This window comes from Pelmatolapia mariae, linkage group LG9 (genome assembly GCF_036321145.2).
Source record: "Pelmatolapia mariae isolate MD_Pm_ZW linkage group LG9, Pm_UMD_F_2, whole genome shotgun sequence".
Lineage (NCBI taxonomy): Eukaryota > Metazoa > Chordata > Actinopteri > Cichliformes > Cichlidae > Pelmatolapia > Pelmatolapia mariae.
Genome location: NC_086235.1, coordinates 28,390,645 through 28,412,895, shown reverse-complemented (window position 1 = coordinate 28,412,895; position 22,251 = coordinate 28,390,645). Strand labels below are relative to the sequence as shown.

Below are 22,251 nucleotides of genomic sequence, written 5' to 3'. Positions count from 1 at the left end.
AGCCGGTCAGCTCAACTGTGACAGTAAGATTCATACACCTAAACCAGACAATAAATTCTCCCAACCCAATCACGTGTAAATGTATTCACTTATTGCCTCTTCTATGGCATTTTGCTTTAGGCGAGGTAACATTCCTTTCACTGGATATACCTGTGTGGCTGAGCCAAATGCATGCCCAAAGTCAATGCCAATCATGCCCCCTGTTTCCATATTTATCATGAAGTTGGAGAGGTGGCGATCTCCAATCCCAAGAATCCAGTGGCTCACGCACAGCAAAGCGTGAGAGCTAATGAAGTGGGATCGCAGGGATAGAAAGGCCTCCGGACTGTTGCACATGTTTAGAAAAGCTCTCCTAGAATTTAAAACAGAGAAAAATAAGAAGGTTATTACTGCAAGTGTTACCATGTCCTGAGCAGTCATGCTATACCTGCAGTCCACTTACTTCAGCAAATCGCTGGGCACACACTGCAATACTTTCATAAAGTTGTTGACAGCATCGGCACGTTTTGCTTTCCTGGCAAAGAATAAAATGCAAGTGTAAGTCTGTTAAAATTATTCAAATTGTTTTTTATTCAGTGTCATAGGAGTAAAAATTCAGGTAACTCACTTATAGGCCAGACCATAAAGTGCAATACCGGTCACACGATTTTTGTCTTTTCCTTTTTCTGGTGCAAAGCGTGAGAGCCAGGCGTTGTACTCATCCATGGAACTTTAAAACAAAGACACAACTGCCATCATATCATCAAACTCATCACACACTTAAATATTGCTGCATTACATTGAGTTGATACATTGTTTTTAATAATCATTTAAGCAACCAGCTATTAGAAACTAATAGATGAACTTCATCTTCTTCACCAAACACAGGTCCACGAATCAGGGTGGAATAAATATACTGTACCTCCCTGCCCTTCGCTGCTCCTCCTCAGTCATTGTGTTGAGCACAAACTCCTTTAGAGTACAAGTGTTTTCCATCCATTCAATCAGACCAATTCTGTAATCATAATTTGCTTAGTTAGTTAGTTAATATTTTGTCTAATAACTGTTAAGTAATTAAATATGGGACCAAGAACTAAATGATACTTATAATATTAAATAAATATTTCTTACTGGATAGTCTTATCAGAGAAAATTAAAAAAACATTTTATTCAATCTTTAATCAGTGTAATGAGTATAAGGATTAATATTAACTGAAGGGACAGATATGGACACACAGACATGCCCACCACCTTGTGTTTATAGGAATGACTTGATAGGTGCGGAGCTGCAAGCCTCTGTGCAAACACGACGTGTCGTGGCTCAGCAGGATGTTCATGACAGCGAAAAGCTGTTCGATTCGTTGGTCCTGTCGGAGGTCCTCCCCGCCCTTTACCAGAAAGGGGTGGTCCCGCTCGTCATCCCCACGAACGATGAGACGCTTGGGACGACGAATGGAAGACATCACCTTTACCTGCAGGCAAGATCCCAGAAGGCTTTCACACTTACAGCCAGGACAAGAACAAACCGTTTAACTCTTCCTGTTTTAAAGTGCATACCCTCTCATCAAAGCCGGTTATCTTTGCATGATACTCTGGCAGTGGTTTGGATCTCCCGTCATATTGTCCTGCAAGAAAGAAAACGCAGCCTCATCAGTGGATAGAACATAACGGATGAGACTGTTTGAAATAAATCAAACAATATTAATCAGTATAGCTCTTAACCTGGGATCTCCAGCTCATTTCTGAATGAGTCTGCTTTAAATCCACTCAGCCAAGGTGAGTATTCCTTCAGGTTCCCTGGCTCCTTCTGAAATCCACGCATGTCTGCAGCCAGGTTATCCACTTTCTGCAAAAAGGTTTTATCTTTCCTCTTTTCAAACAGCTGTTTGCCGTTAGGTCCCAACAATTTCTCCACATCTTTGAAAAACTTCTGCAGGGAACAGCGTAACATTATATTTTCTTGATTAGAAGCTGCATATTCTTTTCACTTGCTGATGAATGATCTTTACTAGCCTCCTAATTTCACAAATTTCTGGAGAATCATATTTTTGAGATTAAAAAAAAAGAGAGAAAAAAAAGAAAAAGAAATGACAAACTTTGATGAATTTCTTTCGAAACATCCCGTGACTATCTGCGCTGCAGTCTCCGAGTATAGACCGCATCTCTTCATACATGTCTCCCATTTGCTTCCTGTTAAAAGTCGGCTTTTCCAGTTCATTTCGTACGCCATCCCACCAATCCTGCGTGTGGACAGAATGAAAACAATCAGTTTTCGTCTGGCATTTTGATTGAAATCATGTCTGAACTTTCACTCATTACCTTAAAAATCATCTCAGGATTTGTCAGCTGCTGAAGCGCATCCACAAAGTTCTTCACAGCACCTCCCTTGTCCAGCATGCTCTTGAGCCTGTTGATGCACAGTGCTCATAAAATTAAACTGAAAATATTTTTAACACCGACCCCCCAGAAAACTGCACCTACAAACTTACCTGTTGACAAACTCCTGTTGCTGGTGTCCTGTAGCCGAGTCCTCAAACTGGTAGCTCTCACTGCTGATCATGAGTGCATAAACCAGTGCCTGAGGGTAGCACTCTGCTATCTGCTCTATGCAGTGCTGTACTGCCACAGCTTCTGGCTTGTCCAAAAGAGCAACCATCTGACTGATCCAGCTAATCAGCATCCAGCAGGGAACAGACATCATCTGTATACAGACAGACGACACAATTAAAACATCTGCATTCCCAAAGCTTTAAGGTATTTGGCTTACATTTGCTAATAGTTTCAATGTTTTTATGTTTACTGGACATATATTATTTTTCTTTTATAATCAGCAGAATTACGTTTCGACATACTAAAGACATTCTTTGTTAATAAAGCTAACCTCTTTTGTCATGAGGTCCAGTGTCTCAGATGGGTACAACTCAATGATCTGTAGCAAGCGTGGGAACTTGAGGCGAGCCTCCTCTGAATTCATCTTCAGTGCTTTCAACATGTTTTCCACTACATGCATCGGCAGCACCAGAAGGTCTGGAAACTGGGTTTCTATAACCGTAAACAATGGCAACCAACATTTGAGGGAGGAAATAATCCTTTCAGAAGTCTTCAGCACACAGCTAAAGTGTTTAGACCAAGTTATTGATCACATTAAGTACTCTGGGTGCTCACTGTTGGTCTTTTTTGCATCAATCTGAACAAATATCTACCTGGGAAATGTCACTACTCACCAGCATCGCTCTGCTCCTCCTCTCTTAACCGTTTGTCACAGAAGTTAGCCAAGGTCATGTACGTCTCTATGACGCTGCTAGTCTCCACAAAGTCCTGAGAATAAGACTGAAGCTCCTCGTCGGCCTTTCTGGTTGCTTCACATAGCAACTTCAGAGCCTGTAACTGCAATCCCACTTCCACTTTCTGCAGGAAAAAACTGCTTTTGTGATTCATTTGTTCATTCAATTGGTATAAAATTACAAAGAAGGGTTTAGTGTGATAATCTGCTGTGGAATGAAGTGGAGCCTTTTGCAATTCCCATATATAGCACAGAAATGATGCAGAACACTTTACATCCAATTATTTTTGCCACTATAATCCCAGTTTAGTCATTCATGTAAGTTCCTTCTCTAGCCAGCAACTATAAAAAATATCTTTTCCTAAAAAGTAGAGTACCTTTGGATCTGCATTGGACGAGGAAACTCCAGAAAGCTTTACGACTCTCTCTGCTTTGTCAGCATCGATAGTTCCTAGGACTGACGGACTTCTGCTTACAGCTGTGGCCAAGATGTCAAAAGATGTACCCTGGAGAATCTTCTGGTATCTGAACACTTTAGCTGTAGCACTCTGACTGTCAGCGTCAACCTGAAGGTCCTCTGGAGAGAGAAATGAGCTGACATGAAATATGGCAAAAAAGAAAGCTGAAGGCCTTTAAGCTTTGAATACTCGACACTTGTGTGGCATTCTTTTTCCTTCTCACCCAGGAGTGGGATGGTTTTCAGCATGGTGCTGATTTGCTCCACAGGACCCTGAGCCTGACACCGTTTATGGCTGTAGCGGCTAAAACTGTGGACCCACCGCAGCAGCCGTCTTCTGTCCATTTTGGCTTCTTTGTGAAGTTCTTTCAGCAGCTTCACAGCTACGGGGAAGTTATTCTGAAAACATTTGTTTGTCCAGGATGAGTTTGATGGAAAAACATGCTAAAGAACAGACAGAGGAACATCCACACTTGTTTCTTCACCTGCTTCTGGGCTCCATCAGCCATGCGTAGCTTCATGTTGAACTTGCAGTCATTTACTAATGTCTCAATGTCGCCCGCTGGGTCATCTGAGCCGTCCACCTCCATGCTGTCAGATGGAGCATGGCCTCTGAGCTTTTCCCTGATCTTATCCAAAAAGAAACACCTGAACCGTAGAGGAAAAAAATAAGGTAGTATCAAGTTCTGTTATTTGTCTTTACTTTTTAAAAAAAAGATTAAGTCTTCTTACCGAGATGTAATGATATCATCCCACACATTCACTGGGTCCACTTTAGCATCAGGATACCGTTCAGTCCATAATCTGATGAGGTGCTTGAGGGAGTCCAAGGACACTAATAAAAAAAAATTGCAAAAATGTTTCAGAGCTTGAAAAAAAATTCAAACAAAGACAGTTTTAGGAAAAAATATTCCAAAATCTTGTACAAACCAAACAAACAAATGAATAAACAACATTTTAAAAAGCCACTATCTACTCACCCTCCCCTTTAATAAACAACAGGAAGTCCTGGATTTCGGTCAAGGCCTGCACTGACTGCAGAATGGTTAGCCGGCTTTTAGTCAGGAGTGTATCCACGCTGGAGTAACTCTGTACGAGGCAAACGGAGTGAGCATGTGTAATAAGTGAATCTAGATAACACACGTGTCTTCTTATTCAGTTAACAGCAACAATCTGTACATATATAACCAGTTTTTTTCCCCATTTCATTTATGAAATAAACTGTTCTCTGTAAATCAAAGAATCGAATGTGCTGGACAGAGAAATGAGTGTGAGAGCAGACCTCCATAAAGAGCTGCATGGCGTAGTTTGTGTAGTATTTGGCGCGGTCGTAGTCCTCTTGCAGGATGTAGAGCAAGCTGAGTTCCTGGCTGTAATGACTTTCCAGCAGCTTTTTGCGCTCCTCCAACTTCATGGCATTGTCGATGAAGCTGAGGAGGGTTTGGTCCCGCTCGCCCAGCTGCAGCTGCTTCAACATGCTGCGTATCATGTGCTGCAGGTACATTTCCTAGGACAAATGCAATCGCCAGGGAAGCAAAACATTTGAAGAATGGATTTGATATCAAGATTTGTAAGTGCTTTTGTTACACTGCTATGCTACACATTTCTTTTCAATTTTAAAGATACAGTTTTAAGGATTCAGTGACATCTAGTGGTGAGGTTGCAGAAGGACCCAACTGTATACCCCTAAGTCTCCTCTTACTAGTGTGAAGGAAAAGCAACAACTGCTAAAAAAAAAAAGTAGGAAAGAAAGAAAGAAAAGAGAAACACTCTAGAGCCACTATATGGTTTGTGTAAACAGGGCTAATGTGGAAATGAAGTGGGGCAACATAGCAGGGACATAGCATAGCATAGCTCACTCAAGGTAATTAAACCAAGATTGTTATCTTCAGGAAGGGAAACCGAAGGAACATGATTACAAATATGTTCTATTTCTGCAGATCAACAGCCCCAAACCCTGCAAAGTAAATCTTTAAACCTAATTTACTGCAGCAGTGTTTCATTCAAAGAGTTTTGGAAAGCCACTAAATGAATGAATAGATTACAAAATGTAGGTTTCCAATTTAAGCCATCAGTTACCACAACAGAGGAAAAAGCAGGCTTCAGTTGCATTCAGTGGGAATTCCTAAACTGTTAAAATCATTTGGGTTATTATTACCTGGTAGAGAGGCTCTGACCACATCATTTCCAAGTTGGGTGGTGAGTTTTCATCTATGTTCACAGTGGAGCAGTACTGAAGAGACTTCCACTCAGTCAGATGACTATATGCATCCATAGCAGCCATCTCCCAGAAGTCCTTCTCGCTGTCTATGGGCTCGCCATCAGGCCAGCTCTCGGTGTTTAGAGCCTGTCAGTATATAAGAGTTTAAACAAACAGCAAGCAATCCGGTGAAACCTGGTGCCCTTTGATTTCATATATTACTTGATATGTTTTCCTGAAATATTTAATATGGTTTCCTTCCCTTACGGTGGGAGAATATGGGATTCAACCACCAGCTTCTACTGGACATACAAACCTCATTGTAAAGCTTCACAGCCTCTGCAAAGTCAGTGTTGGCTTCAGCTTGGAGTGCAGTACAAGTGATGGATTTGGTCCCGACTTTACCACCAAAGATTCCACGCACAACATCATAATCTTCCAAAGATTTGTAAAGCCTGGACAACAGCGGGAGACAAACAGCACAGTAAATATTAGAGGTGGGAACCACCACACACCCCGTGATACAACTTTATCACTATACTTCACTCCTGATACAATATTACCGTGATTTTGTGACATGCTGAGTATTGTTTTTTGAAGCAAAGTGAGACAGTCAACACATGCACAACACTGTCAGTGAAATAAACGTTATGAAAGATAAAGTCATTATACTATTAGTCTACAGTTATATGAAGTCTAGTTTGCAGTTAAAAGCAATCTATTTATTATAATACAGCAATTAACTGTGATAAATCAGTGAAAGTCACGGATGTTGCTGTCTACATGGAGAGAAAGTCACATTTAACTATTACATTTGCTCCCAGCAACGTTCCTATTCTGCAAGAATATAACCACAATACAACCAGCTGTTGAGTAGAGTCCCCTCGAGTCGTGACACAGATTCATTCAGACTGATGGAAATGCAGCAATCTGTCTGCATTTATAAATTAGACAGTAATTGTTGCCAAACCTTCAATAATCTCTGTGAGTGACTGAAGTCAGTCCAAAATATCTATTAAAATATTGATATTTGGTGTCCATGTTATGACACAAAATCATAACACAAAATATTGCAATACAATACTGTACTGATTTTTTTTTAAATTTTCCACTTCAAAACAAACTCCAGACACTCTCAACCAGTAGACTAAAACTCCTGAACCTGTGACCTTCAGTGACATCATAGCTGTGATTTTGTTCTTTGATGTAATTAAATATTTTGACGAACAAAAATCAGATAAAAAAATATTAAGAATAACACTCAGCTGTAAGGCAGCAATTACTGCAATACCTTGCAAGATTAATCCATTTATTGGTGTCTGGGGGGATTTCTTTGTGTCCTCGTGACCGTTTGGCAGGACGTTCAGCGGGGCCGTCAGCATGCAGCAAACCCTCTTCCAGCAGCAGGATGCCTGATGGCTGCTGCAGACTCATGAGACAAGTGGAGCTGATGGAAGCTGGGCTGAGCTGTTGGAGCTCTTTATGTTGGTAGCACATATCCTAGCACACAAAAAAGCCCCCCAAAATACAACATTTATATATATTTTCTTCAATATATTAAATACAGAAAAGGGAGTTTAACTATCAAATCTGCTTCTTACCTGCACACATGCTATAAACGGAGGAAAGCAGAGCGTACTCTTGCTCAGGAAGTTGCTCATGTTGGACCGCAGCTCCTCTTTGATCCTCGCGCTCTCCTCTGGCCTCTGTTGTTTCGCCATTTCTTGCAGTATACCGGCAAAAAGAGAGCTGAACAGCTGTTTGGCTAAAATCGGGTCTCTCTAGTTAGGGCAAGGGGAAAAAATGTAATATTTAACATTTTAAATACAATATTTCTTCCTTAATATTTCCCCCCTTCATTTTGGCCCATCATTTGCAACTATTTTTGTATGTATGGAAGTGTTTATGATAAAATCAAAGTCTGATCATATGGTTCATCATGTGCCCGTTTATGTGTCTGTTTGTCTGAACAGATGGTGTTGGCAGTCTTACCTGTGCTAGAGCTTGAAGTGGAGCGATGAGGTTACTGTACGGGATTTGGATGTCTGGAAAGTCTCCCACTCTGTAGTTACGATACAAAGTCACCTGAGCCTCTTTTCTAAGGGCCAGATTGGCTTTTTCTTCCTGTGACACACAAGAGAACCACTGATAGTTACGAGTCTATCACAGGCCTGGAAAGTTAGCGAGAGCAAACACAGAAAATCTGCATTATAGATGAACGGATTGGTTTGAGTGGCTCCTGGTTGAATCCCAGCACGGTGGATACCTTTTCCTGCCGTTGATGCTGGATCTCTTTTCGGGCAAAACCTAAGCTGACTTTCTCCTGATCCTTCAGAAATCTGCGTCTCAGTCTCAGGATGTTAGCCCGCTGCTCATTTACTGCTGTTCATACAAAATGAAAATTTACATTTAAACCAATGAGTGAAGCTTTAGTCTCTTCTTACTGAAACATGATGTGTTTGCAGTGGTGCTTTTTTTTTTAAATCAAAAACTGAAAAATTAGTTTACATTTAATACTATGCAGTTAATACTGAGGTGGATGGTCAAACTAACCTCTGGTGCGGCTGTCCACCTCATCTGTTGATGCAGTGAGACGCCTCAGCCCAAAGCCTTCTCCTACTGGTCTTCTCGCTGTGGTTCGCCTCTCTGCTTTCTTATCAAACACCAGCAACGACGACATCGACTCGGAGCCGAGTGAGTACTCTGCCAGCGTATCCACGCTGCTGCCTGTCAGCCAGTTATATGCAGTACGTCGACCTGGGAAAAACACAGCTGTGGTAATCTGCATATTCAAAAATGAAGGAAAGCATTTTAACAGGTACTCTGTTGTGTTGACCCAAAATTTTGATTGAACTGCTTGAAGGTGGGTAAACTGAAACACAGCGGTACCTTCTGTTTGTGTCTGACTGAACTCCAATGAAGTCTGCGTGGCTCGGAGCTTTCCCTTCATCGCTCCAGACTGAGATGCTGCCACACTCTCTGGGCCTTGAGAGCTTAGGGTTTCAACAAACATGGGGGTCATTACTGTGCTTCTGAAGCGCCAATTGGAATCGATCACATAGTCCTATAGAGTGAAATGGAAAAAATGAAATTCACAAATCAGGCTTTTTAGTAAGAAGCAAATAAAAAAACCCCAAAACAAATAAAGTTGTTTCTTCTCCTTCTTTTCTGTAAATAAATCCAAGAAACACAAACGCTGACCTGGAAGGTGCACTCGGACAGCGGATACTCAAACATGTTTCGTTTAAAGTCCGGACTCTGGCTCGTCATTTCCAGAAGCAGATTGGTGGCCAGGCTTAAAAAGCACCTCTCTATTTTGCAGGAGTACAGAGAACGGAGCACCATCAACATTCGCTCAAGGGTCGCAGTGGGGAGGCGCTTCTCCTGACTCCAGAAGTTACAAACATACAGCCTGAAAAGACAGAACGAGGAGTACACAACATCAGAGGGGTCGACAAAGATGAAATAAATAAAAAAAATACAAATATCCACTGTGGAAAGTATGTCATTATATCAGCAGGGGGATAAAAAAAGTGAAAACTTTTGCAAGTCATAGTGGGTGCTTACTGAAGGCCTTGATTTTCTTCTGACAAGCCCTGAAGCAGTGTTTCTTTAGCAGCATTGAGAATTTCCAGTGAGGTGTTGTCTTCCATGCTTTCATCATCGCTGGAAGAAAAATAACATGTCACATGAATAAAACGGTCAGGCGATCCTACTGAAAAAAGACTGTACAAAGGCATTATGTGGGTCAAATCTGAAAACACTAATACCAATAAGGCAAACAAAAAAATAGTAAACTATGATCTGGTTGAGACTGGAAGCCAAAAAGCCTCACCCATAGTTGTCCTGGATCCACATAAGGATGTCGTACATCCGCTCTCTGCAGACTGGAGAAGGATGAGAGACGAAAGCCGTCACAGAGCCCAGCAGCTCTTGAAGCTCCACCGGCGTCAGACGGGGAATAATCTTGTGGATGATATCGAGGCATGCTCTCTGCCGTGCCTCATCCCTGGAAAGAGAAATGTGGAGGAACATGGTTCAGCACCTCTTAATTTACACTTTTAATTTTGTAAGATTTATTTTTGGCTTTTATTATTTTATGACAAGAAAGAAGGGACAGAGAACAGGGGGCAAGACACACAGGAAATAGCCCAGGGTGGAGCTGAACCCAGGCATATAGATCACCTGCTAACCCACCCTGCATTTATAGTTATTTAATTGATCACAAACTAAATTTAAAAAAATGCCCTGAATGTCAAATTCCCATTGATTCCGTATGGTTAATGCTTCCATCACCATTAAAGGATTTTACTTGCGTTAACACACATTCAAATGTTTGGCCCTGTTGGCGTGTATAAAAGAAGAAAAATCCACCGCAGAGGCCCAATAGGGTTCTGTGATCATTTCTGACATTTTTGCAATGATGATGGTGGATATGATAATAAAAAAAAGAGAGAGAAAAATAAACAGAGAGGCAGTAAGGAAGAACTCGCCTATGGTTCATCATCTGAATGAAGCCGGTGATCTTCAGCTGCAGGAAGATGTCTGGAATGACATCAGCACGACTCAGAACGCACTCCAAGCAGTTAGTCTTTAAGACGCCGTGCAGCTTTGGCAGGAGGAAGAACACATAATTCACAAACCTGAAAAATACAAAGAAAATAATGAAGACCAAAGCTTGGAAGGTAGCTTGATAATTACATTTAGAAGATTATACAAAAAAAAAAAAAAAAGAATAAATAAATAAATTCGCACTGTAAACTTACCGATCCATAAATGGAGGAAAATGCTTTGAGACTTTGTTCAAACAAATAATGAACTTGTCATCCAGGTCTTTTTTCTTCAGATTTGTTATCTTACTTGTAGCAAGACTGAGAAGTTCTTGATGTTGCTAAGCAATAAAAACATTAAAAAAACATTAAGTCATACTTGTGAGGGAAAAACAACAATTCTTGCAATAAAACTGTGAAAGGATTTCAGTGATTTGAGAAGGATAACATAAGATAAACACTTAGACTCGTCAAAATAAATCTAACATGTGGTCGAGGCATAAATAAACCGAAACTAGAGAAAGTTCATACCTCGCCCATATCAGTCATGCTCTTCAGGATGAGGCCGATAATTTCAGCAGCAGCCGAGTAGACTTCTTTATATCTTACATAGGACACGTTGGTGGTGAGAGACTGAATGTACCTGAAGGAGAAAAAAAAGAAAAAGGACACCATACAGAAATCATATTTTTGCAGCACATGAGCTACAACACACATATATACATGTAACTATAATGTCAGTGGCATAGTAGCTCATCTGGATCGCGATCCTTTTCACACATTACTGCTCGACGAATGTAACCCTGACCTTGAGCACAATTTGGTGAAGAACCATTATAACCTGTGATTGCTGTGAACTCTGGAAAGATCCAGGAGGATTTGCCAAAAATACACCAAAGTCTGCCTTTCGCTTCCTGCTTGCTGATTTACGTGGCTTCAACTTGCATCTTCCACCTTGCAACTTTTACCTCTCATATTCAATTCCGCACGACGCATCGTAGGCAGGGAGGTTGTTTGCCAAGATGATTCCCAGCAGCTGAAGCCCGACAGAGTTGTCTTTGCTGTTAGCGTCAGTGCCACAAAATCGCTCGTACATTATACTGAGAAGGCAAGAAAAGAGATAAAGCCAAGGACCACAGATCAATTTCATTTTGTTAAAAACAAACAAAAAATAAACAAAAAAACATGCAAGAAAAAAAAAATTTACAATTATAATTTATGTTAATATGTTTGAGACTGTACAGCATCCTTTTCTACAGTTATAGTGTAATTCAAATAAACAAAAGGATAAAATAATGCAGCATTTTTCCTACTTTTTATGACAACATAAGACATAATTAGAGTCGACAACAGACAACTTTACTCAGGTTTGAAGGAACAACTCATCAGAAAGTGTTTATTCCTAAAGATTTCATTCTCTGTTCACCACAGTGTTTATAACACATGTTGGTCATTAAATGCAGATTTTTGATGTACATTGATAAGATGCCAGCAGCTTAAATGTTGGTGACTGTTAAGTTTATCTGGACTTGATTTGATCTTGTACTAAGCTTGTGTTAGCACTACCTGTAAGGCACATGCAGACAGTCTTTCCAGCACTCTACCAGAGTGCGGATGATCTCCAGGTTGTGGCGGAAAACGGGCCTCTTAGAGTGAAAGCAGTGCTTCATCAGGAACTCCAGCAGCCGGTTGGCAAGGACTTCATCTCTGGGGTTACCCTTAGATTAAAAAAAGGAGAAGTTATCAATGATAAACTTTTATTATAAGAAATGTATCATATCATAGCAGATAACAAATGAGTAAAATACACTTTATGACTCTCCCGTAGCGTTTTAACAACAACAAAAAAAAATTAACTGAATCGCAACTGATTTGGTGCCACGTGTTCACATTCATAAACTGAACTATGACCAACTTTGGGTGTAGCCAGGCTCGTCCAGGATAGCACCGTAACCACAACATCCACCACCATAAAATGGATCCCCACTCCTCCATTGTTTCCAGAGACAACAAGCTGTAGAAGTGGCCCAAGCCAGTACTTGGCATAAGGCCGAAACACCTGGAGAAAAAAAAGAAAAAAGAAAAAACAAAATGAGTCGTACAACCTATTTTATTAACTCATTTCTATATTTGAAAGAATTAACTGAGGGACATCCACCTCCTCTGTGTTGATGATCAGCTTAGAGATGAAGAGTCGAATGTTCAGAGGTGTTGATGGATTTGCCAGTTTTCCATGTAGGAATTTCATCCATGGAGGAAGCTCACTGGGCACATTTCCCTGTTTTACAAACAGAGCATTTGACACAAACTCCTCAGGAGTCGTCATACATTCATAATATTCATTACAGAGAGTAATTAGAAAGTTGTAATTACATGGAAATTTATAGGATTTGAAGTAAACGTCAGACTTACTTAATCCTGTTAAAAATAATGAAAACCAGCCGTACTTTGACACTGACCTGTTCAGTTTTGGGGGTTAAGTTGTTCCTTTGCATGTGTCCAATAAGAGCAGTCATGGTCGTCATGCATTCATGCTGGTTTAGCTCATCCATTTCTAGATCAACCACTGCATCCTGGGACGGACTCATCTCCTCTGTCTCCTACATTTACAAACACATTAGCAAACCTTCTTGATAACCATGAAACCAGAGCCATTTTAACAGCAAATGACTTATCCTTAACACTGGTTTCCATTGGAGCTTTCAAAACTGTTTAACTGGTTATACAATAGTCATTTTAAACTCCTGTGTTCTCATTTTAAAAGAGAGAAAAAACTAACTCTTTTTGCAACAGCCCGCTTTTCTCCTTCTGGGTTTTGGGAACTGAAGGAAAAGCTTTGGACTCCTGTGGAAAAGTCAAACTGGCTCATCTCCTCACTCAGGCTGCTGTCAGCCATATATGACTGGGAGGACAGATAGACTGGAGCTTCTGTGGAAACCACAAATAAATCACAGAAACACACACCGTCAAGTTGTAAAACATGCACGACTTGCAGTAAGATACATTTATACATCTGTGACAAAGAGAAACACTTCTTACCTCCATTCTCTTCATTTACTTCTTTTCGAATCATAACATATTTCTTTTTTCTCTCAAGCGGGACCTGCAATGTTTCAAAAAAAGGAAATTAGTAAACCATGACTAAAACTAGTACAAAAAACAACAAAAAACCCACATACCTCAATTTCAATTGGAAAGTTGTAGGTCCTTTCAACATCAATAATGTTTTCAAGAATAAACTGATTCTGGAACAAAAGAAAACACCATCAGTAAGATCCTGATAAGTCACTAACAGTAAAACCTTTACCACTTTATATGAATTACAGAGTATCACAAGTAACAGTGTTTAAATGTCACCACTAGATGTCAGTAGATTGCAGATTACTGTCAACTGAGTTTTGTTTTCTTGCCCCTCCTAATTTAAGCACACTAGCTAAAGGATCATGTGCGACAGGACAAACATGTTTTAGTCAGCCAGCAGAGATCAAAAACACAAGCTGGAGTGTTTCTGTTTAATTCTAAATTTATCAGCATGCATCAGTTTGTTGAAAGACACAATTACACACTAATCAGTGTGAGCACAATATCCAATTTTTCTATTAAATAAACTCAAAAAAAGTAGTTTGTACTGCATTGTACTAAACCACGCCGTCTGGGAGACTTTGGTGTATTTATACAAACAAAGCACTACCTTCTCAGGTTTCTCACTGAAGAGGAAGCCATGGTAAAATTTGGGCTCGCTGAAGCTGCAGCTGATGACGGCGATGGCGCAGTTGTACGAAATGCAGTGATAGCGTCTCCGGAGTTCAAGGAGCTGAGTCTCACCAGCCATGTTCTCAGTGAAGGCTTCAAAACACGACCTAATTGAAATAAAATGTATGTAATCATATATGACGAATAAATCACTTTTTTCATGGAATAAAAATGGAATTTAAATGACTAAAGTGCTGGAGAGGCCTACTTGATCAAAGTCTTGGACATCTCGTTTCCCTCAGTTTTCTCAGAGCGACAGTAGGCTTGATTAATGCTGGACTCTTTTGAGTAAACCTCTTCTTTGGGAAGCCGTGAATACAAAAGCTCCATCAGCTTGTAGCAGCCATTCTTCTTCAGCAATTGGACCTCAAAGGCTGTCTCGTTTGACTGAAAGTGAGAAATGAATGATCATAGTTCAGGTTAAATAATAACAATGATACAAAAACAGAATGGGACAGAGTTTCTGGTCTTTCATTTGACGGGCAGTGGCCAAAAGTGGCCAGCACAACAACACAGGCATGTCAACAAATCAAAAGATGTACTACATGGAATAAAACTGGGTTCATGCTTGATCAGAGTGACTCTTACAGAGGTGACAGAAAACCTTTCATGTCCAGTTGAATTAGCTCTGAATGCTGAATGAGTGCCCTGCTGCTAGACTCATGTCAGAAATTTGAAGATGAGGAAGATTTCCTCTGGTTAACTGAACAGAAATTGGCGAGACTGACAGAACATGAGACTCTCAGTAAAGCACTCGCTTTACTGAGAGCCAATCCCATAACATGCACTCCTAATGTGACCTATACTGATCGTATTCTAACACTTTTAGGGAGGATTCTGCAACGTGATAACTGATGCCATCATCAACATCAATGCTGACAGCAATGTTCCTGCCAGCATTCCTGCCCAAATTAGCAGGGCCCTTCAGATTTTTCAGTTATTGTCCACAATTTACATCAGTGAAGAAAAATATCCAGTTAACTAGATCACTGTTAATAGTGTTAAGAGGCAAACCTTGGTGAATCGACTGAGCAGGAAAGAAATTATGTCAAAGACGTTTGAGACGAAGAAGTCATTCAGGGCCTTGGCGCTGCAGTGAGAGGCCAGAGGCAGCAGAACTCTCTCCATCATGGCCTGCAGCATGGAGCTCATCGGCACATCACCTTGTTGAATCACCCCGTAAACTGTACACAGCAGCTGGAGCTGCCGCTCAACGGTTGCCCTAAACAGACATTGGACATGATGAAAGCAACTCATACAACTACATCTCCTTGTAGTGGAATAGTAAAGGTCTATAGAGTCACTGCTGTAATGTGGCTCTAACAAATTAAAAACTTTTGCCTACCGCTTGGCAATTCTTTGGAAACAGGTTTGGAACTGGTCCTCCATGATGTGTTTTGTGTCTCGACACAAAATTCCCGCAAGTAGTTTGAGCAGGAGTGGGCTCTGAGAAAGCTCCAGGGCGTCCAGCAACTAAGAGATGGAAGATGTAGAGCTGATAGCTGCGATGGTCTAAATTAACAACCTCCAAAGCAAATTGCAGTATAACCATCCATCTCCTTATATATATATATATCCTCATGTATAACCAATCTTTTGTAGTCAGATCAAATAGTGTATTTCATACACACACACACACACACACACACACACACACACACACACTACTACTACTACTTTCTAAATCCCACTGTTTACCTTCCGGACACAGTCCATGTAGTTGTTGCGATGAAGGGAGCCCTTAGCAAACTCATCAGACTGCATGGGGAAGTGTGAAGCCACCAGGGTGTCGAGAGCTACCTGCAGCTCAGCTAGAGGCTCCTCTGGGAGTGTTGTGAAGAAGGGCAACACCAGCAGGGCCTGGCTCTGAAAAATTGATTGAGTTCAGCATAAAGTTTTTAATACATAAAACTGTCCCATAACTTAAAGTAATAAAATCTGTTACTACCTTGAGATTCAGTGGCAGATTCATGTCAACCAGCAGCATAGTGAAAGTGGAAAACACTTGTCTGAATGCTTCATGTTTTATATCGGAGCAGACAGAGGAGTCAATCTGTTCAGAGAGAGAAATTCAATAAAATGAACTAAAATGAAAAGAAACACCAATTTATCTGTACTATTACTATTACAAAGGTCTTAACATATTTTCACAGTTTTAGTTTATGGCTTTTTAGCAGGGGGCAGACAGCAGTAATTTGAACCTCCTCATACCTGCAGAAGCTTGGAGAGCAGCAGGAGAATGGCAGTTTTGCTCTCTGGGGTGGAAGAATCTCCCTCCCACCATGACTGCAGGCTCATCCATCGTTTTAGTACCTCTTCAACCAGCTGCTTCCCCTGAATCTTCCTCACCGATCGTTCTTTAAAGCTGTGGTCCAGCATGCAATTCAGCAACACGCTCACCTGAACACCGGGAAATAAAAATCAAGTTTGTAATGAGAAAACAAGAAGTTATCCATCTTCAGATGCCTGGGGTTACCGTTTTATCGTAAACTAGCTAAAAATGACAAGTACCATGTGGGGGTTTTGGGAAGAAGCTTTCATCAGGCGTGGCACTGTTGTGTTCAGACTTCTCAGCAGCTCAGTGTTGATGGTCGCCTGGAAAAGACTGTAGAAGTACTCGCCATGTGAGAAGCTCAGGAAGTTGTGGCTGTGACTTCCAGACACGGGCACAGAAAGCATGATGGTGTTCAAGAGCAAATCTACCAACTGCTCGCTCTGCAAAAAAATAGCAATAATGCACAACGTTAGAAAGCACTGTTACCTAAAACAGTAGTTACCTTCACAGCAACACTGCTCAAAATGGGAATCTTATCAGTCCCGGTTTGCTTTTTAGTTCAGTGACTCAGTTTGATGTTTCACTAACACCAGATAGAGCAGCAACACTGACCTGCTGACTGAGAGAAAATGCAAGCTGAAGCAGACCATCTGCAACCCTCCTGGTGTTTACGTCTAAGGATGGAAGTGCCTTCCTGTCTTCTCCTGGTGCTATGCCTTTATACACCGTCATTAGAAGCTGGGATCCAAGTTTTTTGGCATAAGATGAATCCTTAAGGAACACACAAAAAGATCTTACGGCAGTGCCTTCAGTAGAGATGATGCAGTATGTGTTATAAATAAATAATAAATAATAAAATATTCAAGCAACCTTACTTTGTTTTAATGTTCATACCTGGCTGTGCAGGATGGAGCTGAGGAAGCCGGCTTTGTGAATCTGCTTACAGGAAGACAGAACCATTTCCATCTGGTCATGGTGGCTGAGAGTGCTGGAATGGTACAGGTCTACGTTGCACAAGTCCTCTACACTACAGTGTTCATTAAAGAAATTTAGGAGGAAAAAAACAAAACATTAGTGGTTTTGATAATTGCACCAGTGCTGCAGAGTCAAATTAAAGCCCAGTAAAGTCTTTCTTTAACAAATGAGAGAACTCACAAACCTTTTACGTGAGATTTTTGTCCTCAAGCTGCTTTCAAGACGACTGCAGTAAGGTGAGGCCAGCAGTGCTTTCAGTAGAGGAACACACACTTCTGGTAGGTTCTTCATTACTTCCACATCTGCCATGTTGAAGCCTACAGCAGACGGCTCGCAAACCACCATCGCAGTCAGCTCGAAGAAAAATGCGCATAAAAACTCTTGTTCCAGAGACTATGAATAAAAATAAGGACATGATGAGTAAAACTTTGAAATGGAAGAATCAGCACCAAGTTACTTATTGTCAGTTCTTGTAATTCAGCGATACCTTCCAAAGCTCCTTGTCTCCTTTGGCAAGAATCATTGTGGTGAACTCCAGCAGGCGGACAATGATGGTGCACTTGCTGTAGTTGTACTGCTCCACCTCTCTTGGGCTGAAGTGCGAGGTCTTCTCACCAAGTGGGAAACAGCTCTCTGCTGCTACCAGTTCATGAGTTGCCAGCTCCGTCAGAAAGAAATGCAGAGCTTTCAGAAACCTCGATTTGTCTTTTGAGCCTTGAACATCAAAAAAGCAGAGATTAATTGGAATCACTGGAATCCACCAAACTGATGTAGAATTCATTTGATAATGTTATGCAGAGCAGTGAACTTGGAGAAACTTTGGCACAAATATAGACTTACTAAGAATGTACTGAGGCTTGATAATGTGTAGGCCGATGAAAGTGTTGTAGCAGTCCAGAACAGCCAGCAGGAGGTCCAGCCACTGCAGCGTGGCTCTGACACTGAAAGGGTTCGTCAGGTCCCTGAGCGTTGGCTGGGAGAGGAGACCTCCACCCTCAAACTGTGATATCAGAAAGTCTGTGCCATGATCCTTCAGCATGCCATCCACCCACTGAGGTGGAGATTTCTTCCCTAAGTCACACACATTCGGGAATTTACTGACATGTTTGCAGAAGTTATTATGCTAAACTGTAAATCTTAATTAATTTTTTTTAAAAATAGGGTGTTCTTTTTTTAATTTGCATGTGCCCGTTTTAAATTTTCAGGTCACCTTTGCAAAAATTAAACTCTTGGTTCTCACCTGGGAGGAGGGGGATAAACTCATACAGAAGCTCCATGCATTTATGGCGACACTCAGTCTGAGGGCGGCCACATTGCTCCAAGAGCCATGAAACCACATCTGAGAGGAACAGCTTCTCATCGGGTGGAAAGCCTCTGAAAGAGCAAGAAAGAAAGAACACTATTTAAACTGTGTGAAATGTGCTAATTTTTATCCTTAATTATTCCATCATTCTTTTATGTTTTCATATGGAGGCGGCAGAAGAGTGGCAATGTTAGGTCATGGTGAGATATACTGCAAAATTGACATCATTGGACATATAAATTGAATGCACATTTAATAAAAGCAAAGAAGTAGAAAGGATTTTCATTTTCACCATGGTACCAACCTTGGGATGCGTCTCTTTGCATTGTGCTGATTGAGACTGGGAGCCTTGTGTTTGATTATTCTTTTTAAATGGTCAATGGCACTGCCACACTGCTGTAATGTACCTGAGTATGAGGGAGTAGCAAGAAAAGTGTCATAAATACTAATAAAAATACCCTTCACCATATTTGGCCAAATAAAAAAAATCACTTTACAAACTTTTTTTTGCATGTTTTGTTGAAATATACTTCCTATAAATCAGTTTGTGCAAATTCTGGAATAAATAAATAAACAAATAATGTTACAAAGTAGAACACATTAAGGAGTCTTACATAATCAGTCTTTAATGAGAGAGGGAGAGATTGATAATGACATGAAAATCCGAGTGCGCTGTCTACAAAGCTGATGTGACAGTTACCCATAGATCGTTCATCTGAGTGTGCAAGGGCCAGGCTTTCGATAAATATGACGAGAACCTCGAAGACAAACTGTTCCACCAATGAATTTTCCTCCCTGGAGAGAGACACAGATGACTGCATTCAGCACAGCATAACATCCCTAAATTCAAAGGACCCAGTTAACGGCCATGGTCACAATTTAGAGGGAAAAATTAGAGTAGACAGACAGAATTCCTTTCCACCTGAATTGTCTGTAGATGCTATTGAATGCTAAGGCAGCACCAAGTCTTTTGAAGCCATTGGGGTGGAGAGCCAAGCTGTAGATGCGCTTAAACAAAGACTTCATGTTGGTGGGACTCTTCTCCTGCTGCTTGGGGGTGGTTTGCTTGATAGACCATTTGACAAACTCTTCAATGCAGCGGCCACAGAAGTCTCTGAGAGTGCTGTCCATTGGGTCGACCACGCCGTCCTGAAGAGAGCAAACCATGTGAGGCTTAAACTATTACAGAGAAACGGCTCCCGTGTGACCAATGATGGAAAGGGAATAAAGGGAAAGGGAAAAGACTCAAAAATTGTGTTTAACCTAGAACGCTTCCTGTAGTATTCAAATGCTTACCAGGATGGCCTCAAGAACAGCAACTGTGTCCTGGCTCTCAAACTTCTTGTTATTTGTGAACCAGTGAATGAGCTGCATAACCAGTGGTTCAAACAGCTGTCTGGTTACCTAGCAAAGAAATCCAAAAAGAAAAAAGTCAGGGTCTAAACAAGGCAGTGAGCAAGTGTGCTTAATGTTTAGTTCTGTTTCTTCAAATTTTTTATTTATTTCTATCACAGCAATTTAAAAGTAGCCTGGATGGGATGTTCTATGTTGCCTGCTTTACATTATAAACTAAGTACAGATCATCCACCATGTCATCTCCATATAGCTGTAAAATATGTTCTTCAGCATGATTTATTTATTTAAATGGACAAATCTCAGTTGGTGGCACTCAGCTGGACAGAGCTGGTGTTTGCCACACCTGCCTTCTCATTAAACACACACCAAAAATCTTTCTTTGCTCTCACAAAGAATTTGTAATCTTTTTGAAATTCTCTGATTTCTTTAGAGGATTTATTAGCCAACATCTCAATTACCATTAAGGCAGTTTGATGGGGAAAAAAATACCATACCACAAATTTATATAGCACTTTAAAAAAAAACAACACATGGCCGACCAAAGTGCTGTAGAGCATAAATATAAAAAATACAATAAGAATAATAAATACAATAAATAAATAACAATAAAATAACAGTGTCAGTTACCCACTGAGTCAAAGGCTAGGGAATAAAAATGAGTTTTTAATCTGGATTTAAAAACCACCACTGATGTAGATTGCTTAACGTGAAGAGGAAGATCCAAAGCTTCGGGGCCACAAAAGAGAACGCTGGGTCTCATCTAAGTTTCAGCCGTGATTTAGGGACTGAGAGCAACAGCTGCTCAGCTGACTGGAGTGAGCGAGGGGGGACATAGGGCTTTAGCAAATTGGACAAATATACAGGTGCCAGACCATTTAAGGATTTAAAAACCAGTAAAAGGATTTTAAAATAGATCCTAAATTCAATTGGAATCCAGTGTAAGGAGGCCAGAACCGGAGTAATATGCTCAAATTTTCTTTTACCAGTTAAAAACATGCCGCAGCATTCTGCACCAGTTGCAGTGCCCTGGCCAACCCCTATTAAAAGGGAGTTGCAGTAATCCAAGCGTGAGGTTAAAAAAGCATGGGTGACAGTTTCCAAGTCACGTCTGGAAAGAAGAAGACTTAACCTTCGACAGACGTCTGAGGTAATAGAATCAAGATTTCACCACCCCATTTACGTGGCCATCAAAACTAACAGCAGTGTCGCTTGTTACCCCAAGATTAGTAACCGAGCTCTTCAGGTGAGGGGTACCAGAGGAAAAATTGCTTCTGTTTTACGTTCATTAAAATTTTAAAAAAATTTAGAGTCATCCATGACTTAACAATCACTAAGACAATCAAGCAGGAGTCCAATCAAGGAGCTATCAGAGTGACTGAAAGTTAGATAAAGCTGTCAATCGTCAGCATATAGATGAAATGAAATACCTGATCAACATCGCAAGCCAGACGTAGTAGGACAGGAAACAGTCTTTTGTGTAGCTTGTACATAGGTGGCAATGTATTCTCTCCTTCAGCCATCTGGGCACTCTTCCCAACCATGTAGACCACCATGCTGTGGAGCAGCTCACAAGCTGCTACCTACATCGAAGACAGGGAGTAATTCTGAGCAAAGTGGATGTTGATAAGTGTGACTCTTTCACAGAATTTTCTTTTTTTAAACTCCAAGTGATGGTAAATGGATTGGTTCTTACATAGCGCTTTTCTACTATGAGCACTCAAAGCATTTTATACAACTAATTCATTCACCCAATCACACCCATTCACACAAGCACGTTTTCTAAGTTGTTAAGTGCTTACTATCTAACATTCATACACATTCACACTCCGATGGATGCATCGGAGAGCAACATGGGTGTAGTATCTTGCCATGTTTAAAAATGAATGTTAGAGGACTTACTTTAGTTTGTCTGTCACTTGTGGAAAGAGCCAGCTCACTGATCCGAGGCAAAAATGGGTCGAGGTAGATGACCGGCTTCATGTCCTTGAATGGCACTGCAAAGCTGAGTCTTTTCTCAGTATCCCAAGACACAAATTTCTTCATCATTTCTTCTGAGGAGACCACTAAATGCCAGAACAGAAGCTTATGTTAACAGAAATACATCACAATAACAAATTGAT

The 22,251-nt window shown here is 40.8% G+C and overlaps 1 protein-coding gene across 1 annotated transcript in view; it reads right to left on the bottom strand.

Annotated features, from left to right (window-relative positions):
* Window positions 1-22,251, bottom strand: part of prkdc (protein kinase, DNA-activated, catalytic subunit) — a 33,259-nt gene that overhangs the window by 1,610 nt on the left and 9,398 nt on the right. The window contains exons 24-83 of the mRNA XM_063484063.1: window positions 22,031-22,194; window positions 21,559-21,711; window positions 20,072-20,179; window positions 19,698-19,924; window positions 19,476-19,570; window positions 19,080-19,182; window positions 18,713-18,846; window positions 18,313-18,543; window positions 17,960-18,186; window positions 17,657-17,865; window positions 17,392-17,524; window positions 17,110-17,268; window positions 16,734-16,937; window positions 16,434-16,622; window positions 16,171-16,275; window positions 15,921-16,088; window positions 15,568-15,695; window positions 15,237-15,444; window positions 14,431-14,609; window positions 14,161-14,329; window positions 13,649-13,714; window positions 13,509-13,572; window positions 13,249-13,397; window positions 12,929-13,069; window positions 12,628-12,747; window positions 12,385-12,528; window positions 12,036-12,187; window positions 11,438-11,569; window positions 11,001-11,112; window positions 10,686-10,810; window positions 10,413-10,562; window positions 9,755-9,928; window positions 9,487-9,585; window positions 9,121-9,331; window positions 8,809-8,983; window positions 8,473-8,676; window positions 8,186-8,301; window positions 7,912-8,043; window positions 7,521-7,700; window positions 7,211-7,419; window positions 6,236-6,374; window positions 5,878-6,066; window positions 5,002-5,226; window positions 4,700-4,808; window positions 4,452-4,554; window positions 4,205-4,367; window positions 3,944-4,118; window positions 3,640-3,839; window positions 3,204-3,387; window positions 2,861-3,021; window positions 2,469-2,680; window positions 2,299-2,386; window positions 2,076-2,219; window positions 1,702-1,909; window positions 1,537-1,604; window positions 1,231-1,451; window positions 902-994; window positions 608-709; window positions 443-514; window positions 151-352 (exon numbers count right to left, since the gene is read on the bottom strand). Of these exons, the coding sequence (XP_063340133.1) occupies window positions 151-352; window positions 443-514; window positions 608-709; window positions 902-994; window positions 1,231-1,451; window positions 1,537-1,604; window positions 1,702-1,909; window positions 2,076-2,219; window positions 2,299-2,386; window positions 2,469-2,680; window positions 2,861-3,021; window positions 3,204-3,387; window positions 3,640-3,839; window positions 3,944-4,118; window positions 4,205-4,367; window positions 4,452-4,554; window positions 4,700-4,808; window positions 5,002-5,226; window positions 5,878-6,066; window positions 6,236-6,374; window positions 7,211-7,419; window positions 7,521-7,700; window positions 7,912-8,043; window positions 8,186-8,301; window positions 8,473-8,676; window positions 8,809-8,983; window positions 9,121-9,331; window positions 9,487-9,585; window positions 9,755-9,928; window positions 10,413-10,562; window positions 10,686-10,810; window positions 11,001-11,112; window positions 11,438-11,569; window positions 12,036-12,187; window positions 12,385-12,528; window positions 12,628-12,747; window positions 12,929-13,069; window positions 13,249-13,397; window positions 13,509-13,572; window positions 13,649-13,714; window positions 14,161-14,329; window positions 14,431-14,609; window positions 15,237-15,444; window positions 15,568-15,695; window positions 15,921-16,088; window positions 16,171-16,275; window positions 16,434-16,622; window positions 16,734-16,937; window positions 17,110-17,268; window positions 17,392-17,524; window positions 17,657-17,865; window positions 17,960-18,186; window positions 18,313-18,543; window positions 18,713-18,846; window positions 19,080-19,182; window positions 19,476-19,570; window positions 19,698-19,924; window positions 20,072-20,179; window positions 21,559-21,711; window positions 22,031-22,194 (9,206 nt within the window). The remainder of the gene's footprint in view (window positions 1-150; window positions 353-442; window positions 515-607; window positions 710-901; window positions 995-1,230; window positions 1,452-1,536; window positions 1,605-1,701; window positions 1,910-2,075; window positions 2,220-2,298; window positions 2,387-2,468; window positions 2,681-2,860; window positions 3,022-3,203; window positions 3,388-3,639; window positions 3,840-3,943; window positions 4,119-4,204; window positions 4,368-4,451; window positions 4,555-4,699; window positions 4,809-5,001; window positions 5,227-5,877; window positions 6,067-6,235; window positions 6,375-7,210; window positions 7,420-7,520; window positions 7,701-7,911; window positions 8,044-8,185; window positions 8,302-8,472; window positions 8,677-8,808; window positions 8,984-9,120; window positions 9,332-9,486; window positions 9,586-9,754; window positions 9,929-10,412; window positions 10,563-10,685; window positions 10,811-11,000; window positions 11,113-11,437; window positions 11,570-12,035; window positions 12,188-12,384; window positions 12,529-12,627; window positions 12,748-12,928; window positions 13,070-13,248; window positions 13,398-13,508; window positions 13,573-13,648; window positions 13,715-14,160; window positions 14,330-14,430; window positions 14,610-15,236; window positions 15,445-15,567; window positions 15,696-15,920; window positions 16,089-16,170; window positions 16,276-16,433; window positions 16,623-16,733; window positions 16,938-17,109; window positions 17,269-17,391; window positions 17,525-17,656; window positions 17,866-17,959; window positions 18,187-18,312; window positions 18,544-18,712; window positions 18,847-19,079; window positions 19,183-19,475; window positions 19,571-19,697; window positions 19,925-20,071; window positions 20,180-21,558; window positions 21,712-22,030; window positions 22,195-22,251) is intronic.